We start from the raw sequence: 21,725 nt of genomic DNA on the forward strand, positions 1-21,725 counted from the left end.
AGGAACGGATACATTTGGTCTTGACATTTATACACAGGAAACCATGCTGCTCTTGATCAAAGTTCTAAAGACTCTTTTTTTTTTTTTTTTTAGAGAGCACGGGAATGGGGGAGAGGCAGAGAGAGGGAGAGAATCCTAAGCAGGCTCCATACTGTCAGTGCAGAGCCTGGGGCCGGGGGGCGGGGGGGCTCGATCTCAGTCATGGAGAGTTCATGATCTGAGCTGAAACCACGACTCTGGAGCTCAACCCACTGAGACACCCTGGTGCCCCTGGAGCAATTCCTTTGAAAGGGAAAGTGATTCTGTGGAGCACTTATCTTCGAACACAATTTAGTAAGAAAGGTTAAGTTTGATTAGGCCACCAAGGCTTCCTTTGTTAGAATGTGCTCCTTATAACCATCTTCTTGTAAAGAACGACGACGAACTTGGCACTTTGCTCTAAATACGGACATAGACAATTGAAACAATACAACTTTATTTTACTTAATTATGACAAGAATTTTCAAAAACTCACAACTCTATACTATTTCTGGTATTTAAGTACAAAACATTTCACATTTAGCACAAATAATATAAGCTAATGCAGAAGTAGATGTGGATGAACCGAATGAATTATTCCCTTGGTATGTTTGAAAGCCAAGTGTGCTGCTGTGTTGTTATAAAGTCACAGGACGGGGCCCTGGAGTCCCTGGGTGGGACGTGGGAGGGTCAAGCGAGAAGGACTTGGGTTTGTCACTCCGGACCTTTTAGCTCAGAGCAGCAGACTGAGGGTGTGGCCGGCAGCTCTTGATGGGGGGGTGGGGGGGGGAGCAGTTCTCAGTCCATTCTGGTTTCTCCATAAACAGCCCAAAGCTAACTTTTCTCGGATGTGCTCCTTTCTAACACCGAGAAAGGGCTTTTCTTGGCTGCTAGGGAGCAGGGAACGGGCTGTGGCGAGTGATTATGTGAGAGCAGCCAGGCATAAGGTCAGACGCTATGGAAAACGGGGAGGGGCACGGAGAGACAGCTTCTTCTTCCTTCTGTAGACTGGGGACGAGGGGACTTAGGGACATTTTCCTGAGTGTGAAAGGAAGGATGCAGGTTTGAAAAGTCTGTAAATGTACATTAAAACAGAGACACACTGATATGGAAAACAAACAGAAAAAGGCGTTGTAAATACACTTTTATTTAAAATTAAGATTTCTGAAACAACTATACTAAGAGTGGTATTAGAGGTCTTTTGCTCAGGAAGACATAGCACTGAAATAATTTGTTAATTTTAACTTTGGAGGGTTCTTTTTAAAGCACCACTTAAAACTTACATATTGCCCCCCAAATTTAAATGTAGAAAAGCTGTTCATCTCAGGAACGAGTGTGAGAATGCACGAGGAAACGACAGAGCCAGTATCCTCTGGTTACCGCCACGGAACACCAAATTCAAGGCCGTTTGGGGAATTTCCTACCCTGCTTGCTCACAGGAAAACAAAACCAGCAAGGAGTTTCCTGGTGAATTTCTTCTTGGTAAATTTCTAGCCCGTTGGAGGGCGACACGTTCTCTTAAGTAGGTTACGGGCCAGATCGTTTCGGACTTTGAAACTCATCCTCCAAAACGATAAAGCACAGGATTGACAAGTGTCTTGTTTTTTGAGAAACCTTGAGAAATGACCACAATTGTACCACATGAGGGAAAAAAAACCCCCAAAACTGGAACGAGTCGTAACAACCTTGGAAAACTTTTAAGTTTTAGGTTTATTTTGAAACCAACTTGCAAACGAGAGAGAAGAGAAACCACACACGTGTGCAGGGCGCCGCCGAAGCGGCCGAGACACCCTGGACGCGTCCCGTGTCCCGACAGCCCTGTGCCCGCACCAGACGGGCGGCTCTGACCCCCCAGGCGTGTGCTCCGCACCCCGCGTCCGCGCCCCCGCACCCCCCGCCCCGGGCGGCGTCCCCGGGGCGCCCCCTCATCGCCGGTGGGGCCGCTTCTCGTACTTGTCGTGGCCGCCGCGCTTCGGGGGCGGCGAGTGGCCGCGCGCGCCCCGGCCCTGGAGGGTGGGCGTGTAGGGGTGGCCTCGGTGCTTCTTGCGGTTTTCTTCTTTCTGGCTCTGGCTTTTCGCAGGTTCTTTGCTGGCCTCCTTCTGCTCAGGGTCTTGCTCTTTGTGGGAGGGCAGCGTGTTCTTAATGGTGTTAATCAGAAATCTTTTATTTGTCCCGGCGAGGGGACACTTCATCCTGCGGAGGAAAAAAAATAAAGAGCCGGGTCTCAGGGCACACGGCTGACCCCGCAGCCGCACCCACGGGTCACCGCTCCGGCCGCAGGCGGCTGCGAACACGCCGGCAGGCGGCAGGGCCCGTTCGGCTTTCCTTGCATGCCACCTAGTGTAAACTCTGAGTACAGGGGGGAAAGGCAAGAATCCCGGGGACCGCCAGGCTGCGCCTCATCGGCCTACTTCACCCCCTTCTGCCTTACTGGGACTCGCCTTCCCCCGCACTGCGGTGTGTCCGCCACGGTGTGAAAGAGGAATCACTTAACCTTTGCTCCGTGAATCATCAGCGCCTGATTGGACTCTAATCTTGCATCTCTGAGTTAAATTTATCATGGTTTGTGTTTCTGACCAAAGAGTGAAGAAAAAAAAAAAAAGTCCCTCTCTGAGCAACAAAAAAGTGTATCTTGCTATGTCTTGGGTACTGGAGCTAAATGCTCTATTCTAGGAACGGAAATTATCCAAAGAATCCATAAAAATGCAATAGTCACTTTTTACCTTTAAAATACCTCTTACACTTTCCCTGTCAGGAACTCCAGTCTGTGTTGGGGGCGGGGGCAGTTCACACAGGCCCACCCTCCAGGTCAATTCCTGTTCCAGGTATATTTAAGTAGCTTGTGAGTCAAGTTCACCCACGAGATAAGATGTAACTCATTAAATTATTAGTTTACATGCCTGGGTGTGCACTACAGTATTTGTTTTCCTTTGCAATGTATTAAATCCCTCAGTGAACAAGAGCCTGCATGTTTCTCTTGGCCTGAGGCTGCCTGCCACGTGATGGGCTACTTTATTTTAGGAGGATGCTGATCCCCAAAATCCTGTTTCTCAGGGTGGCTGGTATTCAACAGAAATGAATGTAGAGATGATGTTTCCTATAATCTCCATCTTTATAGGAAGCCGATTCAGGGGGAGACCCACACAATTACTTCAAAATCAATATACTGGCACCCCACTGGAGCGACTTTGCAGCCTGGCTGGTACCCCATCGGGAAAAACAGACGCAGATGTCAGCCTATTGTGGTGGACAGGGAGGTCAGGCCGCCTCAAGCACCCAGAATGGCATCGGATCGGGAAGTGAAACGGAAGGTGGAGAAAAAGAGAAGAACACGTCTCCTGCGGCAGATGGGCAGCTCTGGAGCCTACGTGGACAGAGAAAATACCTGAGAAGAATCAAAGGTGTGGTGAGCACTCGATGTGCAGCACGCGGCTAATGCTCAGGCCAGAGTGTTGACAGGCAGAATGGGAACAGGAGAAAAAGAAATGTGGTCAGAAAGGACAGTGGGTGCGGTCGGAGCAGTGGGGACGCGTGGAGGCGGTAGTAACGCCGGAGGTCTGGTTTGGTTTTCCTGTTAGCGCTGGCGTTTAGCAGCCACAGCGCACGAGATGAGGGGCAAAGGGGGGCAGTGACAACCAGCAAAGGGAAAACCAGATCTGAGGCACGGGGGTGGGGGTGGGGGTGTAGAACACCATGTAGCTCCCGGTGGCCCCGTGGGGCTTTGCTGAGCTTCCAGAAGGAGCACACCAAGCACATTATGCTACCTCAGTGGTCCCAGGGCAGAGCCACCTGGCTGTCCTGGAAACACAGCCCTGAACAATCGGGGGGCAGGGGGGGCATCGATGAGAGGCGGCCCCGCTCGGACTTCTGTGGCATCAGAGGGGCTCTGCTCCGGCGAAGAAACCTGCACCCCTGCAAACTCAGGAAAAGATGTGGAAGAGTACGACACACCGGTGTCCCAAAGAGCACCATGCGGCTGGTGTGCGGGAGAACGCTGCCCTTCGACGTGGAGGGTGACGAGCCGAGCGTGCCCAGTGCTTACAGCAGGCGTGGGATCGCTCGTGTGAGCCGACGGACCACACGGGTCTCTTGCATATGGGAGGCTACCAACGGCCAGCTCCGGAAAATTCTGGGGTATGTTCAGTGGAGCGTGCCAGGCCAGTGCTGATAAAACCGGCCAGTTCTTCTCTGGCTTAGACCAAGGAGGACAGGCGAGTATTGCCAGACGGGACAAAAATCCAGGACATCAAAGTAAAACCTTTGGTAACTCCTGGTGGATTCCGCTCTACTTTGCTATCTTCACGAACAGCCGTCTTGACCCCTGTGGGCTTGCCTGAGGGGAGCAAGGCTTTTCTGCCAGGGACTCGCAGAGTTCCTGCCCAGAGAGTGGGGGCTGTGGGGGAGGCGACCGTTCCTATCCTCCAGCTAGGACCCACTGACTCAACACGGCAACCAGAAGAGCTGTCTGGAGAATGACAGGGCATTCCAGAGTCAAGTCCACAAGAACACTGGCCTTCACCGCTCTTTTTCAAATTAGAGGTGGGATTTTTAATGCTGGTTGTGCCTAGGAGTCTATTCCAGATACTGAGTCAAGGGCAGCGTGGACAGAGTTGGGTTGAGCTGGGTGGGGGTGGGGAGCAGCGGTGAGAGTGACTCCCCCCCAAAACATCCCAGGGCACACTTTAGAAATGACACCAAGCGCTTATTTGTACTCTTAATAAAAGAGGCAGAGCAAGGAGACAGAGGGGTGGGTGCAAGCAGATGCGGAGGTACATGTAGTAAATGATTCCATATAAAGAAGTTATAAAGTCTGCAGCAAGAATATCACAGTATAAGGTGCGTAACAGTGTTGCTGACATTTGAGGACACCCCAGGGAAGAGAGCTGCTCCACCCTTCCATGTGGTCACTCACTTTGCCGAACCTCACAGCCCGGCGTTTACTGCTGCACACGCATACAACAGGGTACCGGCTGAGCTCACGGGCTCTGAAATCACACCATCCATCGGACGGACCCCTGGGCCTGGTATATCATCTCCCTACTGCCTCTTGCCTGTTAAACGTGGGAAATGGCTGCAGGTTCAAAAGTGAGAACAAGGAAAGTGCTTAGAATAATACCTCATCTACGACAAGCACTTGGTACATGTTAGCTCTGGTCTATATCCTAGCTCTGCTAATTAGCTGTGTGACCGTGGGCAAGTTACTTAACTCCGCTGTGTGTCAGTTTCCCCCATGTGCAAAGAGGGGTAACAAGTATCTATCTTCTGGGAGGATATGATGAGGCAATGCATAAAGCACGGAGCACAGTACCTGCCTGGCACATGGTAAATCTTCAATGAAAGTTACCTATCAGTCTAGAATTGCTTACCCACAATTCCAAAATGTTAAAACCTCTGAAAATCAAGTTCTTTATATGATGCTGAAACTTGTTTGGCAGCAACACGTGGCCTAACCGGACACTGGGATATCTATGTCCGGTCTTTATCCCATTTCCTTTCTATTTCTTCTAGATTCAGATGTTTGGGGGCAGAAGTGATAACGTGTTGAACGGGCAAGCACTCCTGGGGGTGTTCGCAGAGCACATGTGTGCTTAAGTACCTTTCTAAAATGGGAAAATATCTAAATTTAGAAACTCATCAGGATCAAGGGCTTTAAACAAGGGACTGTGGACCTAGGTTATTATTCATCCTCTCTGTGAAAAAGAATATGTGTAACACGCACATGCGTCAATTTCACAGGGATTTCTCATTGATGGTGAGTCAAGGGGACAGCCTGAGCTCTCAAGTCACTTGGGAGAGGAAGTTAATCAAGAACAGAGCGGGCTACCCAATGTTTCTCAATGAAAAAAAAAAAAAATTAAAAGAAGGGAAAAACCTGCTGGAGCCATCAAGAAAAGTCAATGAGATTTTCTAGAAATTTTCATAAAAATGGTTAGAACTGGAAAGTTTTGGTACTTCTATACCCAGAAGTTTCCCTTTCCAGGACATCTCAGTCCCCCACTGATGTGGGGGGGGGGAGGGGGCTACCGGCATTCTCTCTGAGCTTCTAATCTGCATTTCCTAACATTCTGCAAACCCTGCAGAAGCTCTTCAGACAGAGCCCTGAAGGTCAAAGTATGTAGGTGGTGTCCCAAGTCCGTCCCAGTTTTGAAATTCTCCACTCATGTTCTATATGTCAGCCCTTTAGGAAACTACTCTTCTCATTCATCCCGTTTGAAAACTCAGTTCATCAATCTCTCCATCTAGCTTCTCAGCTCTCTTGGTGCCACTTTTCCCCGTATTTGCGATGACGTCAGAAGCTAGCATTAGTTACCCACCATCGCAGAGTTTTTCAGGTCTGCACCGAGGGAAAGCCTGAGCCCGACGGAGAGGCCGGGCCGTGGCAGCTCTGCATGTCTGCACCGCCTCCGTCACTGGCTATGTCCAGGACGCGCTGCTGGGGCAGGGGACCCTATCGGCAGCTGTGACCCACACGATGTCAGCTTTCTCACCCTGGCTGGTTGCCTGTATTTTGGGTTTCAGAAAGCTATCCTAGCTCGTGTGGGGAGAGCCGATTTAAGGGGCTGGCGATATAAATGGATAGAAAACTCTAAATACAATGAACCTGTTACAAGTCCCCTGGAGAGAACCCATGGCAGCACTGACACGCTGAAGACCCAGCAGCCTCTCTCTGGCCAACTCTAAAAGTGACACACGTCACTTCACCTGCAAGGCTGTCCAAGCAGAAGCTGAGAGGAAGGCTCCTGCATGCTGTGGCAGAGGGGGATTTCTCGAGAATCTGCTGGTAGAGAGACTCAGACTGATTGAGGCTGGGATTAGCAGTTTTTCATCTCCCTCTCTCTCATTTTGAAGGGCACACTATATAACCTCATTTGCAAAATAAGGCACTTCCCCCTTTCAGTTAATATACTCGACTTACGAAAGACAGCAGACTATAAAGCAAACCTAGAGAACAGAAAGGGGAAGAGATACGAAATTTTTAATACTTGCTGCCTCTCTACTGCTGATGGAGAGAAGTAGTAACGCCTAGCCTGCTACAGAGCCAGGCCTCACACTTCTGGATCCTAAAATAGTTCCATGGGGGCGCCTGGGTGGCTCAGTTGGTTAAGCCTTAAGCATCCAACGTTTGATCTCTGGTCAGGTCATGATCTCACAGTTGGTGAGATGGAGCCCCACGTGGGCTCTGTGCTGCCAAGGCTGCTCTGTCCAGCACAGGCGCCAAGGAGCCGTGCGCAGGGTCAAGTGGAGAGTCACGGACACGGGCAGGGCTAGGACAAAGGCAGGGAACGCCCGAAACACACTCAATTTTGAGATCTGTGAAGCACAACAGGCCCTGGGAGAGGAGGAGTCTTACTTTCCTGGGTGGGGAAGGAGAGGCCGGGTTTCCGTGTGATGCTCTCCAAGTCGCTCCTCTCGTGTATGGCCACACTCACTCCCACGCCAGCGCGCAGCGCTCCACTTTGCGCTCTGTGCCTTCCTTTGTGCTCTCGTGGACGTCAGCAAAAAAGGACACCGGTGGAGAGAACGACACTCCCAGCACTCCAGGAAACAAGGGGAGTATTTTTAATCTTGGCGCTGGGGTTGATTACGAGTCATTTTGTTGTTTAATGCCGCCATGGCCACCACACCCACCCGGGGGGGCCTACAGTTTGTGATTTGGCAGTCAGATGCCTCAACATGGCTTCTGTAGTGCCGTAATCCCCAATGCCTGCTGTTAATCCTTAATTACTCAGCGGACAACAGTCCTGAGGCCTCGAGTGGGTTTCCAGCTACTCTGTCCCCAGTGCTATACCTAAAAGTAACGTGAAATAGTTGACATATATGTACATATATATATATTTTTTACGTACATACATATTTATGCTATTATTTTTAAGTCTGAGAAGCCTTCATATGTGAGGCCTAGGCTAGGTCCTGCAGCAAAGATAAAGGCCAGGCTATCTGTCTCCATAGCTGTGCCCTTTAGGAGACCAGCAGGCAGTGCATGCAGGTAAACCCAGAAGCTGACGTGGGAATGGTGGCGGCCTGCGATGCCGGACAAGCCTGTGGTCCTCGGCCTCCTGCTCCCCTAGCTGCACACATCAATTCCGCGGCGGGGTCACCCAGCGGGAACACACGCGGGGCTCTCTGAGTCACCTTCGTAACTGGACGGGAAAGGAGTATGGCACAGACACATCGGCGTTCCGCTGGATGGGGATCCATGGCAGGGAGCTAGTGGCACGCGAGCATTCAGCTAGGGGACGGGAAAGCAAATGATGCCCCATTCATCCACCAGTGGCTAGCTGGGGGCTCAGGAAAGCCCTTTGTGCCCTGTGTTCTTTAGCTAGAGATAAAGGCTTTGGATCTCATGGCCCTGAAATACTGCCAAGAGCCTCATCCGTGAGTCACTCTGAAATGTGAGCCTTCCTCCCCTCTCTGCAGCGGGGTGCTCACCTGCTGGCTTGTCCATATCCACCAGTGGATTAACGCCCTAAAGCCGGGACAGGGAGCCTTCACTGCTGCCTGAGCCCGGCCTCTTACTATACCTACTGATGCTCCATCACATGAATTAAAAAGAAAAAAAAAAGCCTGCATAAAGGCTCGAGATATTATGCTTTCTGATAAAAAGCTGATTACATACAATGGAAGGACAATGTAGATGATTTTTTCCCGAATCACCAGGCTGACTCCAGGCCCAAAGAGACAAGCAACCAAAAATGCCATTCGCCTTGAAACAACTAGGTTAAGAAAACTGAAGAATCCTTTTCGTCCAACATGATCTTTGTAACTTTTTATACCAGAATAAAGCCTTTGAAGGCTCAGGCTGAAGTTCTGCAAGCCCTAGCCTCAACAATGACATTGGGCTATAGATCAACTGATGCAAATGTGTCCAGAATAAAAACAGCTTTGTAGACCATGAAGCCGGGCAAATTTCTGAAATGCGTGCTTATAAATTCCTTTATATTGACTAAAAAAAGTCATATGGGCCGATATTTGAGCCTCCTTGAGGTCTCTGTGAAGAAGAGTGTCTGAAGAGATTCTTTTGCTGAAATACATCCACAGGAGTACAGAGCACGAAATGGTCTCTTTATAAAATAAAAAAATGGCATTCTGCTGCATTTTCAGTGGTTCAGCAATCTCTCGGCAATGGCCCAACGAGCTCACTAAGATCTTTTTGGGGAATGTCCGAGAGGGGAAAAAAAATGGTGATCAATTCTTTTTTAAATTTTAAAGCAAACACAGCCCACTCTTACCATTATTATCTAACATAGTACTGGAAATCCTAGCCACAGCAATCAGACCACAAAAAGAAATAAAGGGAATACAAATCAGCAAAGAAGAAGTCAACATTCACTATTTGCAGATGATATGATACTCTATGCAGAAAACCCGAAAGACTCCACCAAAAAAAATTGCTACAACTGATACATGAATTCAGAGAAGTCGCAGGATATAAAATCAACGTGCAGAAACGTGTTGCATTTCTATACACCAATAACGAATCAGCAGAAGAAATCAAGGAATCAGTCCCATTTGCAATTATACCAAAAACAGTAAGATACCTAGGAATAAGCCTAACTGAAGAGGAAGACGACCTATACTCTGAAAACTATGGAAGACTTATGAAAGAAATGGAAGAGGACACAAAGAAATGCGAAAGCATTCCATACCCAGGATTGGAAGACCAAACACTGTCAAAATGTCTATACTACCCAAAGGAATCTACAAATTTAATGCAATCCCTACACCACCAGCATTCTTCACAGAGTGAGAACAAACAATCCTAAAATCTGTGTGGAACAACAAAAGACCCCAAAGAGCCAAAGCAATCCTGAAAAAGAAAAACAAAACTAGAGGCATCACAATTCCGAATTTCAAGCTAGATTACAAAGCTGTAGTCATCAAGACAGTATGTATGGACACAAAAACAGACACATAGACCAATGGAACAGAATAGAAAACCTAGAAATGGACCCATAACTTTATGGTTAATTCATCTTCGACAAAGCAGGAAAGAATATCCAATGGAAAAAAGGCAGTCTCTTGCTGGGAAGACTGTGCAGCAACATGAAGAAGAATGAAACTGGATCACTTTCTTACACCATACACAAAAATAAACTCAAAATGGATGAAAGACCTAAATGTGAGACAGGAAACCATCAGAATCCTAGAGGAGAATACAGGCAGCAACCTCTTTGACCTTGGCTGGAGCAACTTATTAGACATGTTGCTGAAGGCAAGGGAAATGAAAGCAAACATGAACTGTTGGGACTTCAGCAAGATAAAAAGCTTCTGCACAGGGAAGGAAACAACAAAACAAAAAGGCAGCCTAGGTCATGGGAGAAGATATTTGCAAATGGCATATCTGGTAAAGAGTCAGTATCCAAAATCTATAAAGAACTCAACACCCAAAAAAACAAACAACTCAGTTAAGAAATGGGTAGAAGACACGAATAGACACTTTTCCAAAGAAGACCTTCAGATGGCTAATAGATGCATGAAAAGATGCTCAACATCACTCAGAATCAGGGAAGTACAAATCAACCACAAATCAAAACCATCTCACACCTGTCAGAATGGCTAAAATTAACACAAGAAACAACAGGTGTTGGCAAGGATGTGGAGAAAGGGGAACCGTCTTGCACTGTTGGTGGAATGCAAACTGCCGTAGCCAATCTGGAGAACAGTATGGAGGTTCCAAAAAAATAAAAACAAACCAACTAAACTAAAATTAGAACTACCGTGTGATCCAGAAATTGCATTATTAGGTATTTACCCAAAGGATACAAAAATACAGGATCCAAGGGGCACACGCACCCCCATGTTTACACCAGCATTAACAATAGCCAAACAACGGAGAGAGCCCAAATGTCCACTGGCTGATGAATGGATAAAGAAGGTGTGGTATATATATTCCTACACTCACACACACACACACACACACACACACACACACACACACACAATCTAATATATTCAGCCACCAAAAAAATGAAATCTTGCCACTTATAATGATGTTGATGGAGTTAGAATGTATTATGCTAAGTGAAGTAAGTCAATCAGAGAAAGACAAATATATGGTTTCCCTCATGTGGAATTTAAGAAACAGAACAGATGAGGGGCACCTGGGTGGCGTGGTTGGTTAAATGTCTGACTCTGAGTTTTACCTCAGGTCATGATCTTCCTGTTTGTGGGTCTGAGCCCCATATCGGGCTCTGCGCTGACAGCGTGCAGCCTGCTTGGGACTCTCTTTCCCTTTCTCTGCATCTCTCCTACTCGTGTGCGCTCTCCCAAAACAAATAAACAAACATTAAAAAAAAAAAAAAGAAGAAACAAAACAGATGAACATATGGGAAGAGTGGGGGGAAAGAAAAGGAAATAAACCACAAGAGACTCTTAATGATAAGGGAACAAACTGAGGGTTGATGGGTGGGAGGCGGGCTAGATGGGTGATAGGCATTGAGGAGGGCACTTGCTATGATAAGCACTGGGTATTGTATGTAAGGGATGAATCACTGAATTCAACCTGTGTAGTCAATATTGCACTGAATATTAAAGTAAAATTTAAAATTAAAAAATAAAGCAAATATAAAGGCCTTCGAGATGCTTACAAAAACAAACCATGGCCCACTAGTAAGCAACAGATTGTCTACTCCTTTAAGATTTGTGCAAGAAGGCCTGCTTGACAGGGATGGAAATTGGGACCCGCATGGGCCCTCTTGCTGTCCCAGTGCTATGGTGCTATCTGCCCGCCGGAGAGGGGTGAATCCTACAGAGCAGGCTGGTTTCATTCTTTTTAACAAACAGGCATTGGTATGGTGTTTTTCAAATTAGTGTGCACTTTAGAATCACCTGGGTATGTTTTTAAAACCCTTTGGCTCAGGCCAGCCCCAAACTAATAATTTTAGGTGATGGGACACAGACATTAGGAATTTGGGAAGCTTCCCACATGATTTCTCATGTGTAGATGAGATTGGGAACCACTGCATTAGTGGTTAAAAGTTTTTATTTACACACACACACACACACACACACACACACACACACACACACACTTACTCACTCACTCACTTTAAACAGATGGTAAGCCAGGAGTTCCCGAAGGATGAACATGATGGGGAAGATGTTCTCTCTCCCAGCACCAGGGACAGAAGCAAGTCACGGCTGTCCTTCAGCCAGACCTCTCTGCACAGCCCCTGTCTGTCTGGTGGACCAGAAGCCGCCTCAAGGAAAGGCACCTGTGTGAATGTTTGAGTCGCAAGTGAACTGGCTGGCTATTCAGATGTGAGTGAGCCTGTCAATTCAAGGGAAAAAACTCACAGCATTCGCCGCCAATGAGAACACTGGAGTTTCCAAGTGAAAGGAAATTGGACTTGTGAAACTGTGAACTTGACAAGTTCCCAACATTTAAAAGACTCTTCTGATGAGATTAGCGGTGATATTTATAAATGTATCTTTTTAAGTATTATATAATGCGTCAATGTTGGACGAGAACTCACGAACCAACATTTTTGAGAAGGCCAGTGTTACAATCATGTATGAGGGGAAGATCCAGTTAGATCAAGGGATTTCATTATAACACAACATGAAAAGTCTACATTATTAAAAAGCACGTTAAGAAATCACTACTCCCTGAGGTTACTTGCAAAATTCTGATGAAGGATTAAAGAATACCATAATTTTCTGGAAAGGTTCCTGAAATACTTCTTCCTTTTCCAAGTATATATTTGTGTGAGGTCGGATTTTCTTCAAACACTTCAAGCAAAACAACAGATTGGAGAAGCAGACATGACCTTCCAGGTGTCTTTTATAAGTCAGACATGAGGGGGGGCGCCTGGGTGGCTTAGTCGGTTAAGTGTCCGACTTTCGCTTAGGTCATGATCTCGTGGTTCGTGGGTTCGAGCCCCGTGTCGGGCTCTGTGCTGACTGCCAGCTCAGAGCCTGGAGCCTGTTTCAGTCTGTGACTCCCTCTCTCTCTGACCCTCCCCTGCTCACGCTGTCTCTCTCTCTCTCTCCTAGAAATAAATAAAAAAAAAACATTAAAAAAAAAAAAGAAAAAAAATAAGTCAGACATGAGGGAGGTTTGCAAAAATACTAACCAATATCACTCTAACTCAATATGTTTTTCCACAAATGTAGTTATTTTTAAAAATGGCATATTATTTCCTTTTAGCATGTAATAGGCTTATTATTTTTTTAATGAATTCATAAAGAAATCCTTTTAAGTTGCTCAATTTAAATTTCAAATACAGTAAATATTGATAGATATAATCCACATAAAACAAGTTTTTTGGGGTCCTCAATACTTCCTAAGACCGTAAAAGGACCCTAAAGCCAAAAAGTCTGAGGATCACCGTTATAAGGGAACTGAGAAAAACAGCAATGTCAGCAGGAATTCCTGCCCTGCAGACTAATGGGAACTTAGAAGTTTCAAGTCCTCTTCTCCCAGGATCCACCTCTTACAAATCTGGAATGTTTCACTTTGCCTGCCATCTTTTTTCTTTTTTCTTTTTCTTAAAGATTTCTTTATTTATTTTTGAGACAGAGAGAAAGCGTGAGCAGAGGAGGGGCTGAGAGAGAGGAAGAGAGAGCAAGCACTGTATCAGTGAGGAGCCTGATGCAGGGCTCGAACTCACAAACCACGAGATCGTGACCTGAGCCGGAGTCGGATGCTTAGCCTACTGAGCTGCCCAGGTGCCCCAGCCTGCCACCCTGTACTCCCTTTTTTAAACATGTTTCTGCTTCCTTCACGGGAAGAGGCTATCAGTTGTCCCCAACTATCCACTTTTCCATTTTTTTTATGGTAAGAGAACCCCAGATATTTATCAGGCACCTGACTCCCTGGAAGAAAACAAAGCGTGAATCCCTGACCTTGTAGCTGGGTGAAGGCACGAAATGAAATTCGGGCCAGTAGAGTATTCGTAGACATGGTGGACACCACTTCTGGGCAGTGTCCTTAAAGGGACAGGGCAGGGGGGGGCGTGCCTTCTTTTCCCTTCCTTTCTGCTGACCGCAGTGGAGGGGACTGTATGGTTACCATTATATGAGACTGTGCGGAAAAGAATCATACTCAACGGCTGGAAGATCTAGAAACTGGGAGGAACCTGGGTCCTTGACTGCTCTGTGGAACTGCCGGCCTAACTGATATAATACCCAGTGAGCACGTCCACACTCCCACCAACGTCGAGATGACCATGCATGTGGGACTCTCTTCAGGGGAAACGGAGCTGACGCGGATAAGCTAGTTCTTTCATGATCAGAAAGTTCTACTCAGCCAGTAAGGGGCAGAAAGGTTGTCGGGATATAAATGGCTTTTGTTTGGAGAGCTGCCTAGAAATGACTGATGCCCTTGAACACTCCTCACAGAGCGAGAGCCCTGACTGACAGTTTCATACTCACTTGTCAAGCCATCTGAATTCATGACCTAGCTCTATGCTGATTCTCTCGCACAAGGTATTAGACTGGACCAGTGGCTACAGTCAACCTGATTCTGTCGCACAAGGTATTAGACTGGACCAGTGGCTACAGTCAACCTGGTCACAGTCCTGCCTTACACCAAAGTGGCCCGCCCCTACCAACGTATGTACTAACTTGATCCACATTAGTAGAGACACCTTTATCTCTGGAAAGGACAGAGGGCTGGAAAAAAGATAAGAGCAGATCTACCTATTGCTGACTGACTGCTCCATGCCAGGAACCAGGGACAATATTTCTATACATTTTATCTTACCGAATCTGTCTATCCTTCCAGGAAGTGGGTATTTTACTGAATCTAAGATGATTACATATGTTACATCAGATTGACTCACTTATTTCCATTTAACATCATTTATCCATAAATATATCAGAATGAATTTCTAAAAGATAAGAGCTTTTGAAAAATGAAGTAATAGCAGAGCCGTTACCACACTTAAAAAATCAATATTAATTCCCTGATATCATCAAATATTGTCTCATAAATGTCTTATTTTTAAATTTTTAAAAAATGCTTGTTTATTTTTGAGAGAGAGACAGACAGAATGCAAGTGGGTGAGGGGCAGAAAGAAAGGAAGACACAGAATCAGAAGCAGGCTCCAGGCTCTGAGCTGTCAGCACAGAGCCCGATGCGGGGCTTGAACTCATGAACCGGGAGATCATGACTTGAGCCGAAGTCAGACACTTAACCTACTGAGCCACCCAGGGACCCCTTGGTTATTTCCAGGTTTAGGTGTCATGAATAAAAGCGCCATGAACAGTACTGAGCAGATTTGTATGTGTGGTTAAGTTTTCAATTCTCTGGTAACTGGGTAGAAGAATTCTCTACGGTATTTATAAGAAACTGCCAGCTACTTTTCAAAACAGCGGTACAATTTTACATTTCTGCCAACAGTGTGTGAACATTCTAGTTGTTCTACATCCTCATCTTTATTTGGTACTGTCAGTCTGTTTTTATTTTTATTTTGGATATTTTAGTTCATGCATTGAGGTGGTAACTAAATGAGGCCTTAATTTGCATTTTCCTGATCACTAAAGATGTGAGCTTCTTTTCATCTGCTGACTGGCCAACCCTGTATCATTTTTAATGATGTGTTTGTTCAAATCTTTTGTCTATGTTTAAATTGGATTGTTTGTTTTCTTACTGAGTTGCTAAGAATTCAAATGGTGCTCTTATTCGAGCATCCTTTTATATTAAAAAAACTTTTTTAAAGTTTATTCATTTATGTTGAGAGAGTGAGAGAGAATGTACAGGAGGGGCAGAGAGAGAGGGAAAGCAGAATCCCAAGCGCTGTCACAGTGCAGAGACCCATGTGGGACTCAAACTCACCAACCGTGGATCATGATCTGAGCTGAAATCAGGAGTCAGTCGCTAAGCCGACGGAGCCACCCAGGCGCCCCATAGCATCCTTTTACATTTAATAGGTGCAGTTCCGCAAGGAAGTTTTCTTTCATCAATGATTTGGTACAATTTGTACAGGGAAGAGGATAAACGTTTTATTCTTCCTATTTGCTGATTTTATGAGTAATGATTTGGTTCCACAGCACTCTCCAAGAGGGACCACTAGGTTTCTTGTGATTATCACGATGGCCTTGCGGATCTGAACACGGTTTATGAATCTCAGTCATTATAGCTTTATTTTTCTTGGTGGTCACATGATCCCCTCTGGTGGGAGCCTTTCAGGTTGCTTCCTGAGTCTGTCGGCCATCTCTACCGTAGGCTTCGACAGCTTCTTTGCTTTCTGGTGTGACAAGATTTTCTGGCTCCCCGTACACGTCCCCTGTCTGCGCAGTAACACTGTAGCCTTGCCCACAGAGAGGGCTGGCTTCTGGGGGGGATCTCAATTCTAGGAGGTATGTCACACCGGACAGGAAAGTCTCTGCCTCGCGTGGATCTTAGGATGGGGCAGGCCATGCCTGATGGTCTTAGAGTGCAAGCTGGCCAGGCCCAAACCCCCCAACCATGTGATTCAGGGTGACAGCTTTGGGTCGTGGGGTCTTGGGTAACCTGGAGACTGAGGCCAACCACGTGAGCATTCAATCATGCCTAAGTACTGAAATCCCAATGAAAACTTTGAATACTGAGGCCTGGGTGAGCTTCCCTCTGTCACACCTCGATGGTGGGTGGGTAAGGTGTCCTGAGTCCACGGGGAGGGGACAACAGAAGTTTCGTGTTTGGAACCCTCTCAGACAATACCCTTTATGTCTCTTATTGTGGCTGATGGTCATCTGTATCCTTTCCCCTCTAATGAACTGTAACTGCGAGTATCATAGTTTTCCGTGAATTGTATGAATTCATTGGTGCCTTAAGGAAGCTGAGGGTGCTTTGGGGAACTCCCTGAATTTGCAGTCGGTGTAAGAAATGAGGGTGGTCTTGGTGACTGTGACCTCTAATTTGCAGTTTGGCAAACTCCAGACACTGCCTCAGATCTGCAGTCAGTTATTTCTCGAAGGATCTTGCCTTCTTTCAGTGAGAGAGAGAGTGTGTGTAGACCACATCTGGAGGCCGGGAGCACTCGGCACTTCTGAGTGGGTGGTCAGCGTTTCTAGCACTTTTCCATGAAGAGAGCTAGAAACAGCTTTTCTCTTTTTTTTTTTTAAAGGAGAAAATCTAGCATGGCTCTGTACTTATATTTCCAAGTCACATTTAGGATTACAGGTTTAACTTTGATTTTACATTTGTATCCTTTGATGCCGGAAATCTTGGTATTTATAGCAAATAAATATTTGTTTTATCCCGTCATATAATATTTTTCAGAATAACATCATCATATTATTGACAATGTGATGACTGAAAACAATTAAGATTTCCTGGTAGTTCTTTTCAAAATACAGTCAAATTTTAGATCACGTAATGTAGTTGCTTTGTCTGCGCCTATGTCATTCACCAAATGGCTTTCTAGGTCTGTTTGTTTTATTTTGCTTGATTTTTAAGGACTGACTTTTCCCTTTACTTATTTAACTTTTATATTTTATATAAATCATATGCATGGTTCTAAGAGTCAAATCTATAGAATGAGGTATATTCTGAAGCCTAACTTCTACTTCATTTTTATATTCTACCCTTTTTAATCACCCACAATCCTCCATTGTTGTGGATTTTAAACTGTAGATAAAAGATCTAAAATCAGCATATTTAACACATGATTGCATACGTTATTGCTAAAGTGAAGCTTAAAAATGCTTAGGATTGGGGCGCCTGGGTGGCTTAGTCGGTTGAGCGTCCGACTTTCACTTGGGTCATGATCTCGCGGTTCGTGGGTTCGGGCCCCGCGTCGGGCTCTGTGCTGACTGCCAGCTCAGAGCCTGGAGCCTGTTTCAGTCTGTGACTCCCTCTCTCTCTGACCCTCCCCTGCTCACGCTGTCTCTCTCTCTCCTAGAAATAAATAAAAAAACATTAAAAAAAAAAATAAAAAAAAATGCTTAGGATTAAATTCTTAAGGGTAAAGTCCTCTTTTGTTTCTAAACTTGGAAGTTTTAAAGCTCTATTTCATACAGACACTTCAAAGGCACACTTAAGTTCTACACAGCTAAACTGTCACATAATCAAAATATGTACAGGTAGAATTTTAAAAATACATTTCAATTTGCCAAGGGCTATTGGCAACCAGAGATCCTTGGGTTGCTTGAGTGGCTCATTTGGTTAAGCATCATTGGTCAGGCTCTTGATTTCAGCTCAGGTCATGATCTCAGGGTTCAGTTCGAGGAACTGAGCTCTGCAGAGCCCGCTTGGGATTCTGTCTCCCTCTCTCTCTGCCCTTCCCCTGCTGGCTTTCTCTGAAAATAAATAAATATAAACTAAAAAACAAAACAGAGACCCTTAAACAATGAACACTAATATCACTCTTAGATGGTGCCTGTGGGCATAGAATCTACATATCCACCAGGGATTTGTGAACTGAAGCGATGATGAGGCTTCGCAGATGCTCTCCCTCCGTACCCACAGCCTCTTCCTCAGGGTTCTGGCAGAGCCCCGCCCCGCAGCTGGCCCTAAACAGGGCTCCCACTCTCTGGCTTGCCTCTGGGTGATTTCCTCTACAGCCACAGTTTTACATTCCCTCCATCTGCTACTGACTTAATGTATCTACATCTCCCGCCAAGACTTTGTCTTTAATATCGTTTTAAGGAAGATCACTCAAGAACTTACCAACCCATAGGTCCCATTGTTTCCGCTCTCGTTTTCCCACGTTTTGCCTCTTTTAGCAATTCTTCGATTGCTTTCCTGATGGGGAGAAAAATAAATTTGAGAGGTAGTCACCCCACTAGATTCTTAAAGATCAGCTTATTCCACCCATGTGATTTGAAACTTAAAATTTCAAAATTGGGGAAAACTTTTTTTAAAATAAAAAAAACAACATGGTTGATTGTTTTGAGCACACAAAAATTAAAAAGAAACACTATACGAAGGGGGGAAACTGAAAATCAAAGACAAAATGACAAACTATATCCATATTTAAAATGTTCAAATGCACTCTTATTCTAAGAAATATTAATGAACCCAACTCTGATAAATATGTTTCTGCCCATTAGTTAGTAAAAGAGTTGAGAAGTGACTATTCTTTGCTCTACTAATGGGGACCAAAACTGATAAAATATTTCTTTAGGACAATTTGGCAACATGACAAACAGCCTTCAAAATCATACATACCTGCTGACCTGAAAACTCTATTTTGTCCTGTGAAAATGAATACAGTGTACATAGGATAACTTTTATTTCAAATTTCTTTGCTTGCATATAGTACACAGGAAAACATTTGGAGGAGTGTTATCAAGATGGAAAGAGGAGTTTCTAGCTGATGGTAGTTTTTTTGTTTGCTTTCCTGTATTTTCTATTTCTTCTAGAGTGAATCTGTATTATTTGTGCACTTTTAAGCAAGATTTTCAAAAAAACAAACCAGAAAACGTACTTATCAACCATATTCTGAGACATTACTCTTTTTATTTTTTAATTACACACACACACACACACACACATATTTTTTATCAAGTCAGGTAACATACATCATATACAATGTGCTCTTGGCTTTGGGAGTAGGATCTTGTGATACATCACTTACATACAACACCCAGTGCTCATCCCAACAAGTGCCCTCCATGCCCATCACCCATTTTCCCTGCCCCACCCCTCCACCCCCATCAACCCTCAGTTTGTTCTCTGTGTTTAAGAGTCTCTTATGGTCTGCCTCCCCCTCTGTTTGTAACTGTTTTTCCTTCCCTTCCCCCATGGTCTTCTGTTAAGTTTCTCAAATTTCCACATATGAGGGAACGCATATGATATCTGTTTTTCTCTGACTTATTTCACTTAGCATTACCCTCCAGTTCCATCCACATTGCTGCAAACGGCATGATTTCAATCTTTCTCTGTTGTATATATACATACCACATCTTCTTTATTCATCAGGTTGATGGGCATATGGTCTGTTTCCATGATGTGGCTATTGTTCAGAGTGCTGCTATGAACACTGGGGTACATGTGCCCCTATACATCAGCACTCCTGTATCCCTTGGGTAAGTTCCTAGCAGTGCTATTGCTGGGTCATGGGGAGTTCTACTGTTGATTTTTTGAGGAACCTCCATACTATTTTCCATAGCAGCTGCACCAGTTTACATTCCCACCAACAGTGTAGGAGGGTGCCCCTTACTCCACATCCTCATCAGCATCTGTTGTTTCCTGAGTTGTTAATTTTAGCCACTCTGATCAGTGTGAGGTGGTATCTCATTGCGGTTCTGGTTTGTATTTCTCTGATGATGAGCAATGTTCAGCATCTTTTCATGTGTCTGTTGGCCATCTGGATCCTTCTTTGCTCAAGTGTCTATTCATGCTGAGACATTACTCTTAAGATACTGTACAAGATGCTACAGGTAGTAAAGTAGGAAGATGATGATCTCTGACTTTAATATTATTTACAATATATAAGTAGTAAAGTTAAGGAGAAGAGAGGTAGAAAGTTGGATACAGATATAGCTCAAAGACAGAACTATACATCTAATCACAACATTCTGAAACTGGCCATTATACACAGATTCTGTATAAAAACATTTAATTATACTACTATAGTACTACTATAGGTACTGTTTACATAATCCTCAAGTGATGTTAATATTCTGTGAATATCTTATGATTATTTTATCAAACCATGCATATAGCTTAAAAAAACTTATTATTTAAGGACTTAAAATACAGCAGTTCCCTGCATCATCTTCCACCCACCAAAAAAATCCATTTCAATCCTTTTTAAAAAAAATCTGTTTATCCTGGTATTTATCTCCATGTCTCTATTATGGTGCTGTCAAACTGTTTTGCCACCCTCTTGATCTTCAACAAACATATCTATCTATCCTTGTATATTTTACACATTTTAAAATAAACTCCCATTAATAGCGAGCCCTTTATTTGTGTGTGTGTGTTTTATTTATGTTAGAGAGAGAGAGAGAGAGAGAGAGAGAGAGAACATGAGCGGGGGAGGGGCTGAGAGAGAGGGAGACAGAATCCGAAGCAGGCTCCAGGCTCTGAGCTGTCTTCAGAGAGCCAGATGTGGGGCTTGAACTCACAAACCACGAGATCATGACCCGAGCCGAAGTCAGACACTCAACCACTGGGCCACCCAGACGCCCCAATAGTGAGATCTTTAAATAAAAAATGCCTTTTCAGTTAACTCAACAGCTTGACACTTTCTGCTCCATCGTCAAGAGGCCACTTGATGGGGTCAGTAAAGACAGAAACACTGACCAAGTTGTGCGCCCACTTATCCCCCCTGGCCTGGTGCAGTCAGATTGTGCTTCACAGCCTAGCCTCATGGCATCATGAATAGGTAAGTGCATCTGATTACCACATACCATTTGTCAGGGAGGAAGGCCCTCCTCTGCCCTATGGTCATTCTAGCTGGACTTGGAATCAAATTGACAGGAGACAAAGTAAGAGGGAAAAAACTGAATTTAATAGCGTACATAAGGGAAATCCATACAGACATGAAATTTGGAAGACCATGAGGCAATGTGAAGCTTCTATGAGGGGGGTGGGGCTGAGGATACAAAGGAGAGGAGATCACTGGAGGGAAGGCTAAGTTTGGAAAAACAAGGTTGACTTATGATGCAGATCAGTTTCTTTGATAAAGGGGAATCTTTGTTAATAGTTCTCTTCCTGATAGAGGCTCTCCTTTCCAGTTTTCCCAGATTTAGGCAGTTAAGGGGGAGTCAGAGAGCTTTTCCTCGGTCTGCTGGGTTTTGATTTCTTTTAACTTGAGATCATCTTTATG

General features: G+C 45.0%; 1 protein-coding gene across 1 annotated transcript in view; it reads right to left on the reverse strand.

Moving 5' to 3' along the window:
* Nucleotides 1–1,145: 1,145 nt before the first annotated feature.
* Nucleotides 1,146–21,725, reverse strand: part of POLR1D (RNA polymerase I and III subunit D) — a 47,504-nt gene continuing 26,924 nt past the window's right edge. The window contains exons 2-3 of the mRNA XM_039255283.1: nucleotides 18,617–18,691; nucleotides 1,146–2,211 (exon numbers count right to left, since the gene is read on the reverse strand). Coding sequence (XP_039111214.1) covers nucleotides 1,944–2,211; nucleotides 18,617–18,691 — 343 coding nt within the window. The 3' untranslated portion in view covers nucleotides 1,146–1,943. The remainder of the gene's footprint in view (nucleotides 2,212–18,616; nucleotides 18,692–21,725) is intronic.

The sequence above is a fragment of the Hyaena hyaena genome, unplaced genomic scaffold (assembly GCF_003009895.1).
Source record: "Hyaena hyaena isolate Hyena2069 unplaced genomic scaffold, ASM300989v1 scaffold_11, whole genome shotgun sequence".
Classification (NCBI taxonomy): domain Eukaryota; kingdom Metazoa; phylum Chordata; class Mammalia; order Carnivora; family Hyaenidae; genus Hyaena; species Hyaena hyaena.